We start from the raw sequence: 17,585 nt of genomic DNA, 5'->3' as shown, positions 1-17,585 counted from the left end.
GGCCTCCCAGAGTGCTAGGATTACAGGCGTGAGCCACTGCGCCCGGCCTATTCTGTTTCTTAATTTGGGTGGTATGTATACAGGTGTCAGTTTTGTTATTATTATTACTCTTTAAATGATACATAAAAGTATATACTTAACTGTATACATACTGTATTTATAAGTTTTAAATTTAATAACAAAGGAAAGTTACAGTCAGACCAGAGGTGGGACGTAAGGGGCAGGTGCAAAGGTTAAGGGTGACAGAAATAGTCAGCGTGGCCTGCTCAAAGAGCTGGGAAAAGACCCCACCACGGTGACAGGGGAACAGGTGGAGGAAGTGAAGCTGGAGAGGAAAGCAGGAGGCAGATCACAGAGGATGTTCCAACCAGCAGTGACTGCTCGGGAACTGTGAATTTAGTCATCTTCACAGCGCTACACAATATTACTTCTGCTGGCCCATCCATGTACTTTAGAAAAAAAATTTTTTCCGAGATGGACCTAAAGGGACCTGCTGACAGCTCATAAATGAGTTCTCCTTCTCAGACAGTATTTTCACTCTCAGGACAAATAAATAGCACTGAGTGGCTGCTCCGTGCTCATCAAGAACAGGGAGGGCGTGCAGGCTGGGCTGGCTCTGGCAGGGGCGTAGATGGAGAAGGGCTGATAGCAGCCGGAGCTGGCAGCAGGAGCTCTGACCACGTTGGCACCTCGGCTCTGCCAGGGAGGGGAAGAGAAGAACAAACAAAAACCATTTAACATTCCACCTGCCCTCGGATCTATCCCATGTTCCCAGGGACGCCGGATAGGGACAGTGGTTATCACATCCACGAGCATAAACTGCAGAATGTTGAATTCGGCCAGGTGGTTTTTTTCTGGGGGATACACACATGCCTCATAGATATGACCCCTTTAGCCACAGAGATTTGGAAATGGCAAGTGTCAACCTTGGTGTTCTACAGAAAGAACTCTGAGCCTAGGGTTTTTGCCTCTAGTATCAACTTGAGCGCCCATTTGCTGGCCACTTTCAGAAAATCGTGAAATCTTTTTATCTCAGTTTCCCTGTTTGTAAAAATGGGGGCCCATGTATATAAATTGGCATTGGAGTCATAGCACGTGAGAGTCAAATGGCCCTTGGAGGTCAAGGCAAGCATCTCCTGCCAGCTCCCAGAGCATCCTGCCCCAGCCCAACGCGCACCGTGCTTATACGGTACAATTACAGGTGCAGCTGCCTTCCTGGGGTACACGGTGAGCTCCACATGGGAACGGAGCCCTGTATGTCTTGCTCCCTGCAGTACCCGCAGTGCCTAGCACAGTGCCTTGGACCCAGTAAGGTCCACACAGCACAGTTACCGAATGTGGCTTGTCAGTCTATTTGAATCTTTAACTTCATAGAGTCAGATAGTCAACTCCAGATTATCCCCAGTGGTGGGGACAGAAACTACCAAATACCTCATTTTCTATCCCTAAAATGCAGCCCTTCTCCCACCCCTGAGTGCACACTCTGTGGGTTCCAGGCCCTGGTGAATCCTGGGAAAACCAAGTGCAGGACCATAACCGGCTCTGGAGTAGTTGGGGCTCTGCTGGGGAAGACAGTCACCTCACGCCCACCAAGTTACATAAAGGCAATAGCCTTGGAGGAAATAGCTGAGTGGGTCAGGAGGGGGACAGCAAACCTACATTTTGGGAAGCCGGGGAGGTTTTCTCCTAGAGGAACAGGGCAAGGTCCAGGACCTTGTCGGGTCATCCCGCCAAAGGAGGTGCCCCATCCACCCCATCCCCCCTACACAACTAATCTCTTTGTAGATTAACATAAGGAATATTTCAGCCTGAGCAAGAGTGAGACCCCGTCTCTACTAAAAATACAAAGAAATTAGCTGGACAACTAAAAATATACAGAAAAAATTAACCAGGCAAGGTGGCATGTACCTGTAGTCCCAGCTACCCGGAAGGCTGAGGCAGGAGGATCACTTGAGCCCAGGAGTTTGAGGTTGCTGTGAGCTAGGCTGACACCACCACACTCTAGCCCAGGCAACAGAGCAAGACTCTGTTTCAAAAATAAATAAATAAATAAAATAAGGAATATTTATTGAGCACTTACAATGTGCCAGGCCCTGTGCCGAATAATTTGCATGCATTATTTTATTTAATCCTCATAACAACTCTGAGAGAAATACCACCATTACCCCATTGTGCAGATTGTGAGGAAATGGAGGATCCACAGAACCTGGTCATTTGCCCAGGATCACAGGACGTGGCAAGTGGTGGAGGCGCAGGCTCGAGTGCTAAGCGAGGCTGCCTCCCGGACTCCTGAGGGAGGCCGCGTGGCCGGCGGTGAGGGCAGCAGGGCCCGCTGGGCCAGCAGCAGGCGCCAGGCTCCTTACCCCCTTCCTCCTTCGCTTAACACCTGAAGACCTGGAAACACCCAGAGGCCGCACAGCTGTGGATCCTTCTGTGGCTGATAAAGACTTCCTTTAAATGAGTCATTTCCTTCAAAAAGCAGGGGAAAATATGTTGAGATTTTAGCAGAAATGCCCATCCCCACCCCACCCTCACACCCTTACCCACTGCCTGATCTTGTTCGGCTCCCTGAACCCTCTGCCGGGAAGCGCCAGCCGCTGGAGAAGCTGCCATCCAGCCTCACGAACCCCTTGTGGCGCGGGCACCTGAGGTCACAACTGACCCCAGGGAAAGGAACCACCACCAGGCCTGTTTCTCTGAAAGGCTGGGCCTCCTACCTTCGATCCCAGTGACAGGAACAGACTTGCCTCCTCAGGGAAGCTGGCCATCTCTCTGGTTGTCTTCATTTACCGGGTGGGGCCTTCATTTCTGTCTTGTTCTGCCTGCCCTCCTTCCCACCCGGTTTCTCTCTTCCCTGCCTTTATCCTCGTGCTCTGTTTTCCTATCTGCTCGATCATTCATTCCTTCGTTTTGCCTTTGCCTTATTGATTGAGCCTCTGATTCATAGGTTCCCCCTCTCTGTTTCCCTCCTATTCAGGCAGCCCCCTGCCTTGAGGGTCACTGGCTAGCTGCCCTCTATGAAGCTGAGCAATTCCAGAACTTGAGCTGAGTTAAGCTAAGGCCACTTGGACGTTTCCTGCCAACTAGATACTGTCTTCATATTTGCTTTTTTAACAGTTTTATTGAGGTATAATTGCATACAATAAAGTTCAATCATTTTAAGTATACCGTTCAACGACTTTTGGCAAATGTATACAGCATGTAATCACTACCAAAATCAAGATATAGAACATTTGCATCACCTTGAAAAGTTTTCTTGTGCCCCTTTGCAATCAATCCTATCTCCCCACACCCTTGGCTCTTGGTAACCCTTAATCTCTTTTCTGTCACTATAGTTCTGGCTTTTTTTTTTTAACCATTTCACATAAAGGACATCATATAGTATGTAGTCTTTTGTATCCTCGCTCTTTTACTTAGGATGATGTTGCTGAGAGTCAGCCATGTTTTCACATGTATTGCTGAGGAATATACCACAATTTATTTCATTCACCAGTTGATTGGCATTTGGGTTGCTTCCAATTTGGGGCTAAAATGAATAAAGCTGACATGAGCATTCATGTACAAGTCCTTGCACAGACACAGATTTTCATTTCTCTAAGGTAAATACTTGTGAGGACGATTGCTGAGTAGTGTGGAAAGTGTATGGTTAACTTTATAAGGAATGTCTGACCTGTTTTCCAACGTGGTCACACCATTTTGCATTCCCATAAGAAGTGTATGAGAATTCCAGTTGCTCCACATTCTCACCAACACTTGGTATGATCAGTCTTTTAAATTTTAGCCATTCTCATAGGTGTGTAGTGGTCTCACATGGTGGATTTAATTTGCATTTCTTTGATAATTGTTGATTTTGAGCACCTTTTCATGTGCTATTGGCTACTCAATATATCTTCTTTTGTGGTATCTGTTGCTCATTGTTATTGAGTTGTTTTTCTTCTTATGAATGTATTGTAAGAGTTTCTCCCATCTGTTTTTATCTCTCTCTTTTCTCCTTCCTTCCTCCCTCTGTCCCTCTGGGTCTATCTTTCTCCCATGGTTCCCTGTCCCAGTTTGACCCTGAGCCCACTCTCAGGGTCTTCCACCATCCTTCCCTCTCCCTCCTTCTCCTGTGCCTCTTTCTCATGTTCTCCCTTATCTTCTCCTAGATACCTCAAAACCTGAGAACCTGACATCTTTTCCCATTGCACATTAGAAATAACTCTATCACGAGCCCACAGATTTCTGTCCTGGCCAGGGTCAGTGTTCCAAACAGGGGAAAAGCTGCCCTCCCCAGATGAAAGCCCAGAGAAGTAAAAAGACAGAGCCTGATGTAATGAACAGATGGCTTTGCATTCTGGCATCTTCTTCCTCTCTAAATGATGAATGGTGTTTATGGATAGAAGTGCTTTTTATTCAAACATAACATTGGAAAGCCAGGGGTGTTAAATGAAGTTCATCCTGCTTAATCAGCGGTCCAACAGTCTCCACAAACATAAGATTAGTTGTTCACGTAACAAGGCTCTCCTTTGGCAGGTGTCCCAATCCCAGCAGGGGTTTACTTTGCTCAATCATAGGGAAGAAGCAGCCTAGCCCAAAGCCAGCTCCTTTTCATGTCTGTTTGAGGGAAGGGGTGTGACAATATTTGATTGCAAAGCACAGAACACTTTATGCGGTGTTAGAGTACCTCAGATGGGTGATTGTGAAATGGTTTCTTTTTTTAATGCTGTATTGAGATATGATTCACTTACCATACAATTCACCCATTTAAAGTATACAATTCAGAGGCTTTTAGTATATTCACAGATATGTGTAGCCATTAACACCACAATGTTAGAACATTTTATCACCTCAAAAAGAAAAGCAGTACCCTTTAACTGTCACCCTATATTCCCCTATTCCCCCAACTCCTGGAAACCACTAATCTGCTTTCTATCTCTATAGATTTACCTTTGTTGGATATTTTATATGAATGAAATCAAATAATATGTGGTCTTTTGTGCCTGGCTTCTTTTACTTAGTATAATGTCTTCAAGGTTCATCCACGTTCTCATATGCATCGATACTTCATTCCTTTTTATGGCTGAATAATATTCCATGAGATGGTTATACTGCATTTTGTTTATTCATTCATCAGTTAATGGACATTTGGGTTGTTTATACCTTTGATTATTGTGAATAATGCCTCTGTGAGCTTTCATGTATGAGTTTTGTGCAGACATATGTTTTCATTTTTCTTGGGTACATAGTAGGTATTTCTCCTGTGTATGTACTAGAGGTAGACTTACTGGGTCATATGGTAATCCTATGTTTAATCATTTCAGGGGCTGCCAGACTATTTTTCCAAAGGGGCCACACCGTTTTACATTCCAGCCAACAATGTAGGAGGGTTTCAGTTTTTCTGCTTCCTTGCCAACACTTGTTATTCTCTGACTAAAATGCTTTTTTGGTCCTACAACTAGATCCTTGAAACGTCGCAAATACATACGTAACTATGCACACATTTACACAATCATTGACATGGACATACGCAAAACTACATAGTTGCGCACGCCTCTGGAGTTCACATACACACAGAATCTTTTCAATATTTACAATCACATACATAATTGCACATACATGTAATCACATGCACCATATTTCAATCCCTAGACCACATGTGTGAACATAAGCAGACATACAATGGACCAATACCATCACACATGTGCATGCAAATGCTGTGGGTCTGAGCAAACATACACATTTGCACACAGAACCAGAGACACACGCACTTAGTAATGCATTCACACCTGCACAAACACAAATACACAAATAGTAGTTGGACACACAAAAGCATAAAAGCAAAATCCTTGAAAAGCACACATACATAGTTCCCATCACTTATGGGTGAGTATCTGAAAGCAGATTGAATATATTTACTCTGGATGACATGGAGATGGTTGAGATTTCATTAGTCCTTGGTGTACTAGGTAGGAAGACCTTGTCATTCATTCATTCATTTTTTTTTTAAGCTACAAGTACACATTGGGCACACAAGAAATACAATGGTGAACAGACTGACACAGTCCCTGCCCTTAGGGAACGTATGGTCCGGGGGAGGGGGAGAGATGGTCAGTAAATAAACAAGGAAATAATCACAGTCTGTGAAATGTGCCAAGAAGGAAATAAGCAAAGCACTATGTTGGATAATAGGCAAAGTCCTGGCCCTGAAAAAGTGAAAGGGATTCAGACTCATCCACAAGTTATTGGATCAGCTGCTGCTGTGTGTGTGTGTGTGTGTGTGTGTGTGTGTGTGTGTGTGTGTGATAATACCAGTACTAGGTGATAAGAGTATGAGCTCAGAACCTGGACTACCTGATTTTAAATTTTCTTTGTTCCATACTAGTTGGGTGAGCTTTCTTTCCCTGTGTGTCTCAGTTTCTCATCCAAAAATAGGGATTATATTATTTTTATTAAGGATTAACTTAGCTGATACTTATAAAGCACTTAAAACTGCCTGGCAAGTGCAAAGTTCTGAATCAGCGCTAGTCGTTGCATCATTTTCCGAGAGGGAGATGAGGCACTGGGAGATTGGGGGTGGGGCAAGGGCTGGGGGGAGGATCTGGCAGTGCCCCATGGGCTGTAAACTGCACAGCTCTTCACCCTCTGCAGTATCTGAGCAGTCTTTTGGAACATGGCTCTGGCATGCCACCCTGGCAGGCCATAAACAGCCTGTCCCCGCCCCACGGTGCCCACAGCCGCAAACCACAGAGAGGATGCACGCTGGGTGGCGCTGGGCATGGCTCTTGGTTTTCAGTTGTATCAGGCCTTTGTGTGGCAGCTCTATTTGCTCTGGACTCGTGGCATTCACTGGTTCTGTTTGGCTGTCTTTTCTGTCTGTGTGTCTGTGCAGGTCAGCACTTACCACCCGGTACCTGCCTCCCCAGGACATTCCACGGCCATGGTCAGTGTGCCCGGCTCCCAGCAACACCTCTCAGCCAACATGTGAGTAAAAGGCTCAGCCCTTCACCCCAGCCATGGCACAGAAGGGTCTCTTTCCCGGCCCTTTGCCAACCATCTCAAACCATCCCGTCCAGAGAGACAATGGCTCCCCTTCCTCCACCACCTCCAAATGAAATAAAGGCTAAAAACACAAATTAGCCAACCACATCATCCTAGCTCATCCTCTCACAAAAGTAGAGAGAGACTGGAAGATTATGTACCACACCACCACTGGGAGATTGGGTATTGAGAAATTTCTATTGTCTTGCTTTGGATTCGAAACGTTGGGTCATAAATAGATGTTGCTTTAGTAATCAGCAAAAAGTAAATATAGCATTTTAGGAAGGAAAAAAAAAACCTTGTTGATGAGGATACTCCCCTCTCCCTCTCGAGAAAACACTCCAGTGTCTCACAGTCCTCAGAACCTGGAAGGGCTTCCTAAAGTCTGAGATGCCTGAGGGCCACTTGCTGGTGACCCCCGAATCCGGCAAGCCCAGGAGGATTGGTTTTTAATGCCTATAGTCAGGCAGCTATTCTCGCCTCCACGACCTCACTATTCCCTGTTGTCTTCACCCCCATGCTTGTACCTGGACACACTCGCCTGATTCCTGGGTGGACTTCAGGGTGCAAAGTCTCTGCTCTAACCCAAGGGCATTCCTGCCCCATCCGGGGCCCATCCCCCTCCACCCCACCACGCAGCCCATATTACACTGAACGCCAAAAACCCCAAACTACCCCCTGCCTCCCCATGTCCACTTCCCAGCCTACATTAAGCTGGCTCATCGGGCCACTCCTGGGAGTCAGACATGTCCCTGCTTTCAGAAGAGGAAGTGGGTCAGAGAGCCTTCCATCGCTGACCTCTTATTTCCCAGAACCCTGCTGGCTGTGACCGTTTTCTTGGGGGATGCACCAAGCAGTAGTGAAAAAGCATCCTATATAGAGCCCATACTTCTAGCTTTGGGATCTCTCTCTGCCACTAACGCCCGGTCACCAACGTCTTTTTCTGTTCAAGGCCATTTTCCCTGTTGTTAAAGTGCCGAGGTCGGCCTAAATTAGTGATTGGCAGCTAGGAGCGCTGTATGGAGGAGGGGATGAAGGAGGCAGGGATCTGGCCCCTCCATTGCTATTTCAACCGGGTTGTGCCACTTTTGTCTGCCTTACGCGTCGCGGTGTCAGTGTGAGGTTTTTACTGCTAACCACCCGGCTGACGGGCCATGCTATCCGGACTCCCTCAGCTGGCTCTGCGCCCTCCAGCAGGCACACCCACCTTCTCCCCTCACCGGGTCCCTGTGTCTCCCCAGGTTTGTAGCCCTGCACTCCTACTCAGCCCATGGACCTGACGAGCTGGACCTGCACAAGGGAGAAGGCGTCAGGGTCCTGGGGAAGTGCCAGGACGGGTGGCTCAGGGGCATCTCCCTGGTCACCGGGCGAGCCGGCATCTTCCCAGGCAACTACGTCATCCCCATTTTCAGGTGCGTCTCCTCCAATCCCAGGCATCGGGAGGTCAGGTCATCCTAGGCCAGGAGCCATCTGTGAGTTGAGCTCATGGAGGACTCAATGCTCTTTCAGAGTATGGGCTAAGAAAGAGCTAGTACCCTTCTAACCCTTAAAACAAAACAGCAAAGATCATTATCGATTTTGTAGCTCTTCACAGCTTACAAGCACTTTCATGTCTTTTAGCTCATCGGCTATGCCCAGGCATCCTGCAAGGTAGAAATTCATTTACAGATGAGGAAACGAATGTGCAGAGTTAAGCAACTTGCTCAAGAACTAGATGTCAGGTTTTCTTCTGCACAGATCCCAGAAATCCCGCTTTGCATCCTCCACCCCAATACTCCATCTAGTGGCACAACGGGAAAATGTGGCCGAATGGCCTCCCCAGCACCTCGGGATACTTCTCAGGCTGCTAGGCCCTAAGGCAGGGCATCCCTGAACTCAGACCACCACCTGTTCATGCACCGCCCAGAACAAACGCTAGTTACCCTGCAGGGCCTCTTCCCCAACAGCTTTCCCCAGCCTTTCTCACTCTGCAGCATTCCTATTAATGTCATCGACCCCGGGTTGTCCTGCCACCTCACACCACTGCTGCAGATGCACACAGGCCAACGCTCGCTATCCATGACTTCTCCTGCCTCCAGCCCCATCAGCCCAGGCAAAGCCCGCTTCAAGGCACTGAGGCCATCACCATCCGTCAAACACTGTCTTTGTGACAGACCAGTGGGTCACAATTCCCAGGAAAGTGACTGCCCTATTGTTCTCTATGGGAGTCAGACCTGGAGTCATGTGCCCACGTTGGGGGCCTTCATTTAGGCGGGGCACTGTGTCCGGAGGAGGGCAGCAAGGATGGTGAGGAGACAGCAACCTAGGTCACAGGAGAAACCGATAAAGAAACTGTAGCAGACAAGGGGCAGACGGATCATAATAGACTGCGTAGACCAGGAAGTAGATTTGTTCCATGAGGGGCAGTGGAGTGGACCAGCGTATACAACTTAGAAGGTTTTGGTTCAATAAAAGGCAGCATTTTCTAACTCATAGCTCTTTTCCAACCAGGCTGGCTGGTGGGTGGTGACCCCCTTTCTAGGAAGAGTGCAGGCAAAGTCTGGGTGCCCTTACATCCGGGGCTGTATAAAAAGATTTCTTCACATGGCAGAAAGATGAGCTAGAAGATCATAGTCATTCCTTTCGATGGAAGGTTCTTGAAATTTGTTATAAAGTTGCAAAATATCCAAAGGCAAACTAAGGGTGTCTATAATTGATGTTTTAATTCATTTTTATTCAACAATTTTTTTTTTTTTTTTTTGAGACAGAGTCTCACTGTGTTGCCCGGGCTAGAGTGCTGTGGCATCAGCCTAGCTCACAGCAACCTCAAACTCCTGGGCTCAAGTGATCCTCCTGCCTCAGCCTCCCGAGTAGCTGGGACTACAGGCAGGCCGTCTTCAACAAATATTGATTGAGTGCTAACTATGCGTCAGGCACCTTTCCAGGCACTGGAGAAATACCAGTAAACAAGACACACAAAATTGCTGCCCATAGCAGCTTACATTCTAGTGAGAGAGACAGATAAGAAACAAAATAAATAAGTAAGATATGTGGTGTGTTAGTGATAAGGGCTAAGAAGAAAAATCAGAAAAAAGTGCGGATAGAATTTGTGTGGGGGTGGTTAAGATCTCAGATGAGTTGGTTAGGGGTGGCCTTGCTGAGAAGTAAGAAGGAGGAATGAAGGAGATGGGTGAGCCATGTGGCGCTCTGAGGGAGGTGCATTCCAAGCCACAGGAACCTGGGTCCAAAGGCCCCGAGTAGGAGAGTGCCCAACACAAAGGCCGGCTGGCAGGATTGGATTAGAGCAAGTGAGGGGAGGTGAGTAGGAGGTGGGGTCACAATAGTATCTAGTATCGGGGGCCAGGTCATGCGGAATCAGGGATTGGGCTTTAGCCCTATTGCACGGTTTTGAGCAGAAGAGTGGTATCATCTAAGCCATGTTTAACCAGAGTCCCTCTAGTTGCTGCGTTGGGAATAAACTATAGATAGGAAAGTGGAAAAGCATAAAAACTAGTTAAGGGGCTATTGTAATAATCCTGGGGAGAGCTGGTGGTGCATTGAACCAGGGCGTTAGCCATGGTGGTAGGGAAAACTAGTTAGATTCTGGATATACTTGAGGTTATAAACCACAGGATTTTCTAATAGATCTGATATCAGGTGTGAAAGAATAGAGGATTCAAGGTGAGTCCAGGTTTTTTCCCATGAGTAACTGGAAGATGGAGTTGCTTTTCACTGCAACAGAGATAATGGAGACCGCAAGAGGAATAGGTTTTGAGGTGTGAGGGGAAGCAAAGGCTTAGCTGGTAGCAGATTAAGTCTGAGATGCCTCTTAATGATCCAAGTAAGGATGTTGGTAAGCAATTGAGTACACCAGTTTAGCATTTAAGAGAGAGCTCCAGCCTTGAGATGCTGTTTAAAGCCATAAGACTAGATGAGATCATCGTGGTAGGATCAGTTGTATCCAGAGAGTGACACTTGGCCAGCAGCCAGAGTCTTCAAGAAGGAGGGGAGAGGCGTGGAGGGTGAATGATGGCCGCAGCAAGGTGGTGTGTGGGTGGTCCAATCTGATGACGTGAGTCAGAGCCGGGAAGTGTTGAGGAGGGTGGGGAGTGTTCTAGAAGTCACAGTGAGGAGCAAGGAGGATGCCTGTCCTAACTTACGAACGGTTTCTTCCATGAATTCCCCAGGGCCCATGCCTACTTCTAGGGTAGTTGCTTAGACATTAGGCCTTAACCCAAACATGCTGGTTATGCCATCAAAGAACCATTAAAATAAGGGTGACCATATATTTTATCATCCAAACTAGGACACTTTGGAGCAGGTATGGACTGAGACTCTCCCGGGAAAATCAGGCCGTATGGTCACCCTAACTAGAATGCATGTAGGATTCCATTCCAGCATAGTTCAAGGCTCCTGCTTCCGTTTCTCGCCTTCTTGGCTTTTCTCCTGGGTAGATCTCTTGTGTTCTTGGGCAAGCTGAGTGGTGAGCATCTGTTCTCAGCCCCTCAGAGATGCCTGCACGTCAGACGATGGAGGGAGTCTCGGCTCTGTAGGTCACCGCTGGATTCACCCCTTCCTCCCATCTCATAGAAATCTGAACGTATGCATATATTGAGGTGCTGCTAATTTTGAGGCATGATTTTGCTTATGGGAAACCAGCATTCCCTAGAAGAACAAGTCCCTGTCAGAGGATATGCTCCTGGGAGGTTATTAGGTGACAGAGGATCGAGCCCTTCACAGTGTAGGCACGTTTTCCTTGATGGTCTCTCTGATGCAAAGAAAGTTCCCTTCCTTCCCACTAATCCTGGACATGAATGACATACGCCCAATTTATCTACCTGGGTGCAGGCAACCCTTGTTCTTAACTACCCTTTCCACTATGGGAAGTTTAGTTCTTCCCACTATCGGGACTGAATGATGCTGTTCGATGTCAGCTAAGTATCTACAGCCATGAGCAAGTTGTGTGCAAGATCCGAGTGGGCTGGCCTACATGTGCAAGCCCATTCTGCTCTTGGGCTCCCCTAGCCTTTGTTTCCGTTTGCGGTGATGGCTCTGCACGTGCAGCCCCCGTGGTGCGTGGTGCAGCCTCTTGTAAGACAGCCCGGGCTCTGCAGTCTAAGGTGCCCCCTGAGCATTTCAGCCTTTGCTCTTATTAGCATCGGCCCCTAATGAACTGAACCAGCCAGAGTTTAGGGATTAACTGTAGATGAGAATTGACCAAAATGTCAGGGTTTAGATTTAAGATTCAGCGAATGAGCCTTTCAACCACCAGAGACAAAAAGGCAGCTGTGCTGCCCTGTGCCCAGGCCCTCGGTGCTAGCTGGTGACACCAAGCTGTCCAGCTGTTATTGACCACAGTTGAATCTCTGCCACCATGGTGCCTCTTCCCAGCTCCCGGAGACATTCCCTGGCTTAGCTTGTACAGAGCATTTGTCAGGTTTTCGTCTGTGCAGCGGCCAACATCCCTTGGGTGTCCTCTTTCGTGTGCAGTCTTGGTGGGAGGCAGACGCTTCCTCTTTCTTCAGAGGCTGAAGAAACCAAATCCTCCTCCTTTTCCTCCTCAACCCATCACCACAGCAAAGGGTCAGGTTCAGCCAATCTGATGCGACCCCGGGGGACTTTGAAACATAAACAAGGGTTAAAGATCATTCATGGTGAGAGCCCAGCCACAGCATGTGATGTGAGGCTTCCTGCTGCGGATCTCTGCTGCCCAGCTCTCTGCAGCCTCCTGGATCCTGTTTCCAAGCTCGTAACTCCCACTTCTGCCCTCCCAATGAACTCGCTTCCGCCCTGTTAGCCAGGATCTTCCTCTTTCTTGCAACTTCAGACACATATGCCTACCTGGTACTTTATGGGTAGAGAAAAGCAACAAATGGGCCACCGCTCATTGGCCTTTAACTCTCTAAACAGATCTGTATAAAGATTGTCAAGGTCCAACCATTCTCCTTATCAGGAGGCTGCTGCCAGTGGTGAGCACAGAGGAGCTGCTGTTTGTGATGCCCCATGTGCAATCGGGCAAGCTTGTCAGGGCTAATGTCCCAGTTAGAAGGACACAGGGACCTGCACTATGGAGCAAATCAGGTGCAACATCCACTCCTCCCACTTAAGCCCAGAATGCCTTTTGGTCTTCCCATCTGGAAAACAAAGATCATAATGCCTGCAGGACTGGGGTGTCACGGGAATCAATTAATATATGTCAGTAAAGTGCTTTGATGTTGGAAGAAAGTGCCAGGTAAGTGCTGAGCTTTTTGCCAAAAGACATAGAGGGACTCGGTGTCAGATGGGGGACATGGGATTTAGGGGTTCCTGGAATCCAGCCCAGTGCGGGGCCTGGAGAAATGGGGTCGCACCTCAGTCTATAAACAGTCATTCAAAGAAGGGATTGGTGGAATGAGAGTGGCTAGGGCCTAATTAGCTGTGTTCTGTCCTTAATGCTGCTGCTGTTGCTACTGCTGGGAATAATTTGGGAACCTGCCTCTCCAGTTGTCAATTCATTTTGCAGCATCCAACACCTCGAGGCCTCTCTTCAGAAGACAGGCAGATCAGCTGCACTCCGCCATGGAAGCCAGTGCTGAGCATTTCTCTCCAGAATATAGTCTGACCCCTCCCTGGTAGACAGCCCCACTCCTCTTCACTGACTGCACCAGCATGGGGGCCAGAGGCAGGTTGACGGCTATGAATAGAAGTCCCCTTGCTGCAAACATCCATTCCTAGAGCATTTGGCTAGATAAACTTCTTGGGCAGCGTTGGCCACAATTAAATGATGCTTTACCTATCTTCATACAACACTGACTTATTATTAAACTACATATCACTTTTTTAATCAAAAGAAGGAGAGAAAAGGAGCAAGAGGAGGATGAGGAGAAAGAGAAATGACCTTATGGAAGACCTGGAGGCGTTGGTGGGAAGGAAACCACGAGGGCACTTCTGTTGCCAGTGCCTTGGTTGTGTTCATTATTCCCAGGGAATTAGTAGAAGTTACTTAATCAACAGAGTGACAAGGTGATTGATGGGCTGCTCGGTAAGAGATGTGATGTTGGGGCTGGATTGGTAAAAGGGCAAGAACAGCACGAAGATGACAGCCACTCCCCACGGAGTTCAGGGAGCTGTAGGCTGGAAACAATGGACAAGGGATTGTTTTTTATAAAACTTTAATACTGTTCTTGAAAATCACAGCCTGAGGCTGAAGAATTAGAGTCTTATGGAGGCATACATAGGGCCTTCCAGCTGCTTCAGTTCATTTATTTCTGGCAGAATATAGGGCTTTTTCTGCTACCCAATGATGAATGCTCTAAGGTGGTGTAGTTCAGTGGTAAGAACGGAGGGCCAGCCTAAACCTGGGTTCAGATCCCAGGCCCAGTAGTTCCTTGGGCAAGTAACTAAGTCTTTGTATTCTTTTATTTATAAAATAGTGGCACTAAGGGCACATACCTAAGAAAGCTGTTGTAAAGAACCTGTGAGATAATGTGGGCAAAGCCCTTGGCCAATGCCTCGCACAGAGTAAGCACTCAGCATGTGTTAGCCAGAATGACTGGCATCAATGCTGAAAGCATCATGGCAGCCATTGACAAACGTTTATTAATCAAGAATATACACAGAATACAGAGAGATAAAGTATCACTAATAAAGTGGGGCACTGTGGCTCACTCCTGTAATCCCAGCACTTTGGGAGGCCGAGAAGAGAAGATTGCTTGAGTTCGAGACCAACCTGGGCAACATAGTGAGACCATCTCTACATAAAAATTTAAAAATTAGCCAGCTGTGGTAGGGCACACCTGTAGTCCCAGCTGCTTGGGAGGCTGAGGTGGGAGGATGGCTTGAGCCCAGGAGTTTGAGGTTACAGTGAGGTATGATGACACCACTGCACTCCAGCATGAGCAACAGAGCAAGACCCTGTCTCTAAAAAATAAATAAATAAAAAAAGTAAGTTATAAAATCTCTGCCTTCAAAGAGTTTAGAATCTAGTGGAGAAGTCACTGACTAAATAAGAAACTGCCACTGCAAAGCAAATTGAACACATACAGGATCTTGTGCTTTGAACTCAAGGGCTAAAGGGACATGGGGTGAGGGGTGACCAGAATCAGAGCAAGAGATGATGACATTCGAGTCTTCTAGTTCCATCAGAGCCTCCGTGTGGGCCCTCTCCCTGCGCTTGGCATACCTCCTGGTTAACCAGGTGTAGGCAGGTGGGGCCGACTTAGTTAAGACTGCAGTTGACAAAAGGTGTGTATGGGTGGGAAGAAAGTAAAAACTGGTTACATTTGATATATAGTTGGGAGCTGTTAGGTTTTTAAAATAAAACTGAAAGTTTTCTTTTTCTATTTCTTCTCTTAAAAAAAAAAAATGCCCAACAACCAGAAAGACCTCTAGTTTTCCAGATTCCCGGAGCCCGGGTCTCTATGCCACATGGACGTTATCCACCTCCTCTGTGTCCTCCCAAGGCAGCATTTCAGAAGGTGACCCCCGGCAAAGCCGTGCCTTCAAATCCGTCTTTGTGCCCACCGCCATTGTCAACCCCGTAAGGAGCACAGCCGGCCCAGGGACTATAGGACAAGGGTCTCTTCGGAAAGGGCGGAGCAGCATGAGAAAGAGTAAGTGGTGGAAGAGAGGTACGTGCCCAGAGCTAAGTGATGGAGGGATGTGACGACAGGGTACACTGGATGCTTTTCATAAAAACAGGATCTTGGCTTTAAACTGAGCCTCTGCAAAAGGTGCTTTACAATGCCCAAATGATGAGTTGTTTTATTGAATGAAGCTAGACTGACTCAAGGTCACTGCCTTGGGTCACTTCATACATGCAAATTGAATGACTAGGTTGATAGCGGCCCTGAGTGCCAACACATAATTAGAACATGGCTAACATAGATGCTGGCTCTTAAGACAGAATGACCAAAGCACTGGCTGGGCCAGTGCTTCTCAAACTATGTTCCCGGGAACCCTCAGGGGGTGCCACAAGAGAAACAGGGAAGAGTAGGATAAGCAGGCAGAGGGTGGGAGTAGGAAATGAGATTAGGAAGAGGCAGTGCTTAGAGCTCCTGATTCCTACTATGTTATTTAAGTAATGAATGCATAGGGTGAAAACAAAAAAGATTATAGCGCACAAAGTATTCAAAAGCAAGTCTCCTTCATATCCTTAACCCCCAGCCCAAGTTCTCTTTCATAGATAGATAGATAGAGAAATAGAAAGATACACAAACCTGTTATCATACTCACTACACTATTCTGCACCTTGCTTTTATTTTTACCCACATAACATCCACATTGCACACATGGCAATATATACAGATTCTTCATCTTAAGAACCATCTTTTCACAAGTGGAACTTCTATATAAGATTCCACTTTCAGGTGTTCTAAAAAGTATTTGAAACCCAATTGTTCTACAAAAAAAAATCAAAATTTTATATTCTTACATCTCTGTCGAGGACAACAAGCCAAGCACAGTAAATATGACTTATTCCATGTTCCCTGATTTAAATCAGGGTCCACAGTCTCTCTTGGGATCTTAACAAAGGGATAACATGAAAATGCAATATGACTAGTCAAGGCAGAAGAATAACAAGCGTATGGGACAATATGCCACGTAGGAAAATTCACCAAGAAAAAGAGATGAATTTAACTCCACCAGTCCCAGTGCTTTCATCTGACAACCTGCTTGACCACCAGACCACTGCTCTGGCCACTGCATTCCTGCCAGCCCCACCTCCCTCCTTCACCCTCCCTACCATCCTCCACCTCTCCCCACAGCACACACACAAAATTAGTAATCCCACCACACCAGCCTTAGGCAAGTTACTAACCTCTTCAGTCTTCAGTTCACTCATTTGTAAAAGGGAAATAAAAATAATACCTACCTCATCAGGGTTACCGAATGGATTTAATAAAACAATTCACATAAGGCTGATGACACAGTGCTGAGCACATAATTAATATCTTGAGAAACATTACTATAAAGTATTATTTTATTAGAATTATCATTGCTCCTATAACTAAGCAGATCATCTTTGGTCCATCCAGAGTGTGAACTCACTTAGGGCTGAAACGTCCACACTCAGTCTAGACCACTTAGGAATGCAGAGAATTGCATCCTCTGGGCAATTGCTCACACTTTCTTTAATCCATGCCCGCTCTACCTTCGCATAGATCTTGATTGGCTTGGAGCTTTGACTTCTTGCATTGTATGCACATGTAATAAGAAAGCATTAAATCTCTTGAAAATTAGGAATTGACAAGATAAATAGATAAGGCATAAAACCGATTTTTCACACATTAATGAGAGCCTCAGGACATGTCTGTCCCATGCTGCTTTGACTTCCCGGGTCCCAGAGGCTTTCTCATTCTCCCTTTTCCCAAGGTGAGGCTGGTCAGCCTATCAATCTCCCCAAAGTGAAGAGAAATGACAGGAGAATTGACCGTGTGCACCTCACAGGGCTGTCAGTGGAAAAATAAATGTCTCAACTGAAAGGTCAAACTTGTGTAAATGGTGACTGGCTTGCTTGCAGCAGCTGAGGATGCCAACTGTGTTTAGTGTGCGTTCTGCTTTTCGTGTACGCGTCTGGCTTGACGAAGAGTCACAGTGCAAACGTGGCC

General features: G+C 46.8%; 1 protein-coding gene across 1 annotated transcript in view; it reads left to right on the top strand.

Annotated features, from left to right (window-relative positions):
- Positions 1-17,585, top strand: part of SH3RF2 (SH3 domain containing ring finger 2) — a 99,760-nt gene that overhangs the window by 76,993 nt on the left and 5,182 nt on the right. Inside the window, exons 4-6 of the mRNA XM_012658245.1 lie at positions 6,869-6,960; positions 8,259-8,429; positions 15,355-15,587. Coding sequence (XP_012513699.1) covers positions 6,869-6,960; positions 8,259-8,429; positions 15,355-15,587 — 496 coding nt within the window. The remainder of the gene's footprint in view (positions 1-6,868; positions 6,961-8,258; positions 8,430-15,354; positions 15,588-17,585) is intronic.

Source organism: Propithecus coquereli, unplaced genomic scaffold (assembly GCF_000956105.1).
Source record: "Propithecus coquereli isolate 6110/MARCELLA unplaced genomic scaffold, Pcoq_1.0 Scaffold58, whole genome shotgun sequence".
Lineage (NCBI taxonomy): Eukaryota > Metazoa > Chordata > Mammalia > Primates > Indriidae > Propithecus > Propithecus coquereli.
Note: the sequence above shows the minus strand (reverse complement) of the source record. Positions and strands in the feature narration are given on the sequence as shown.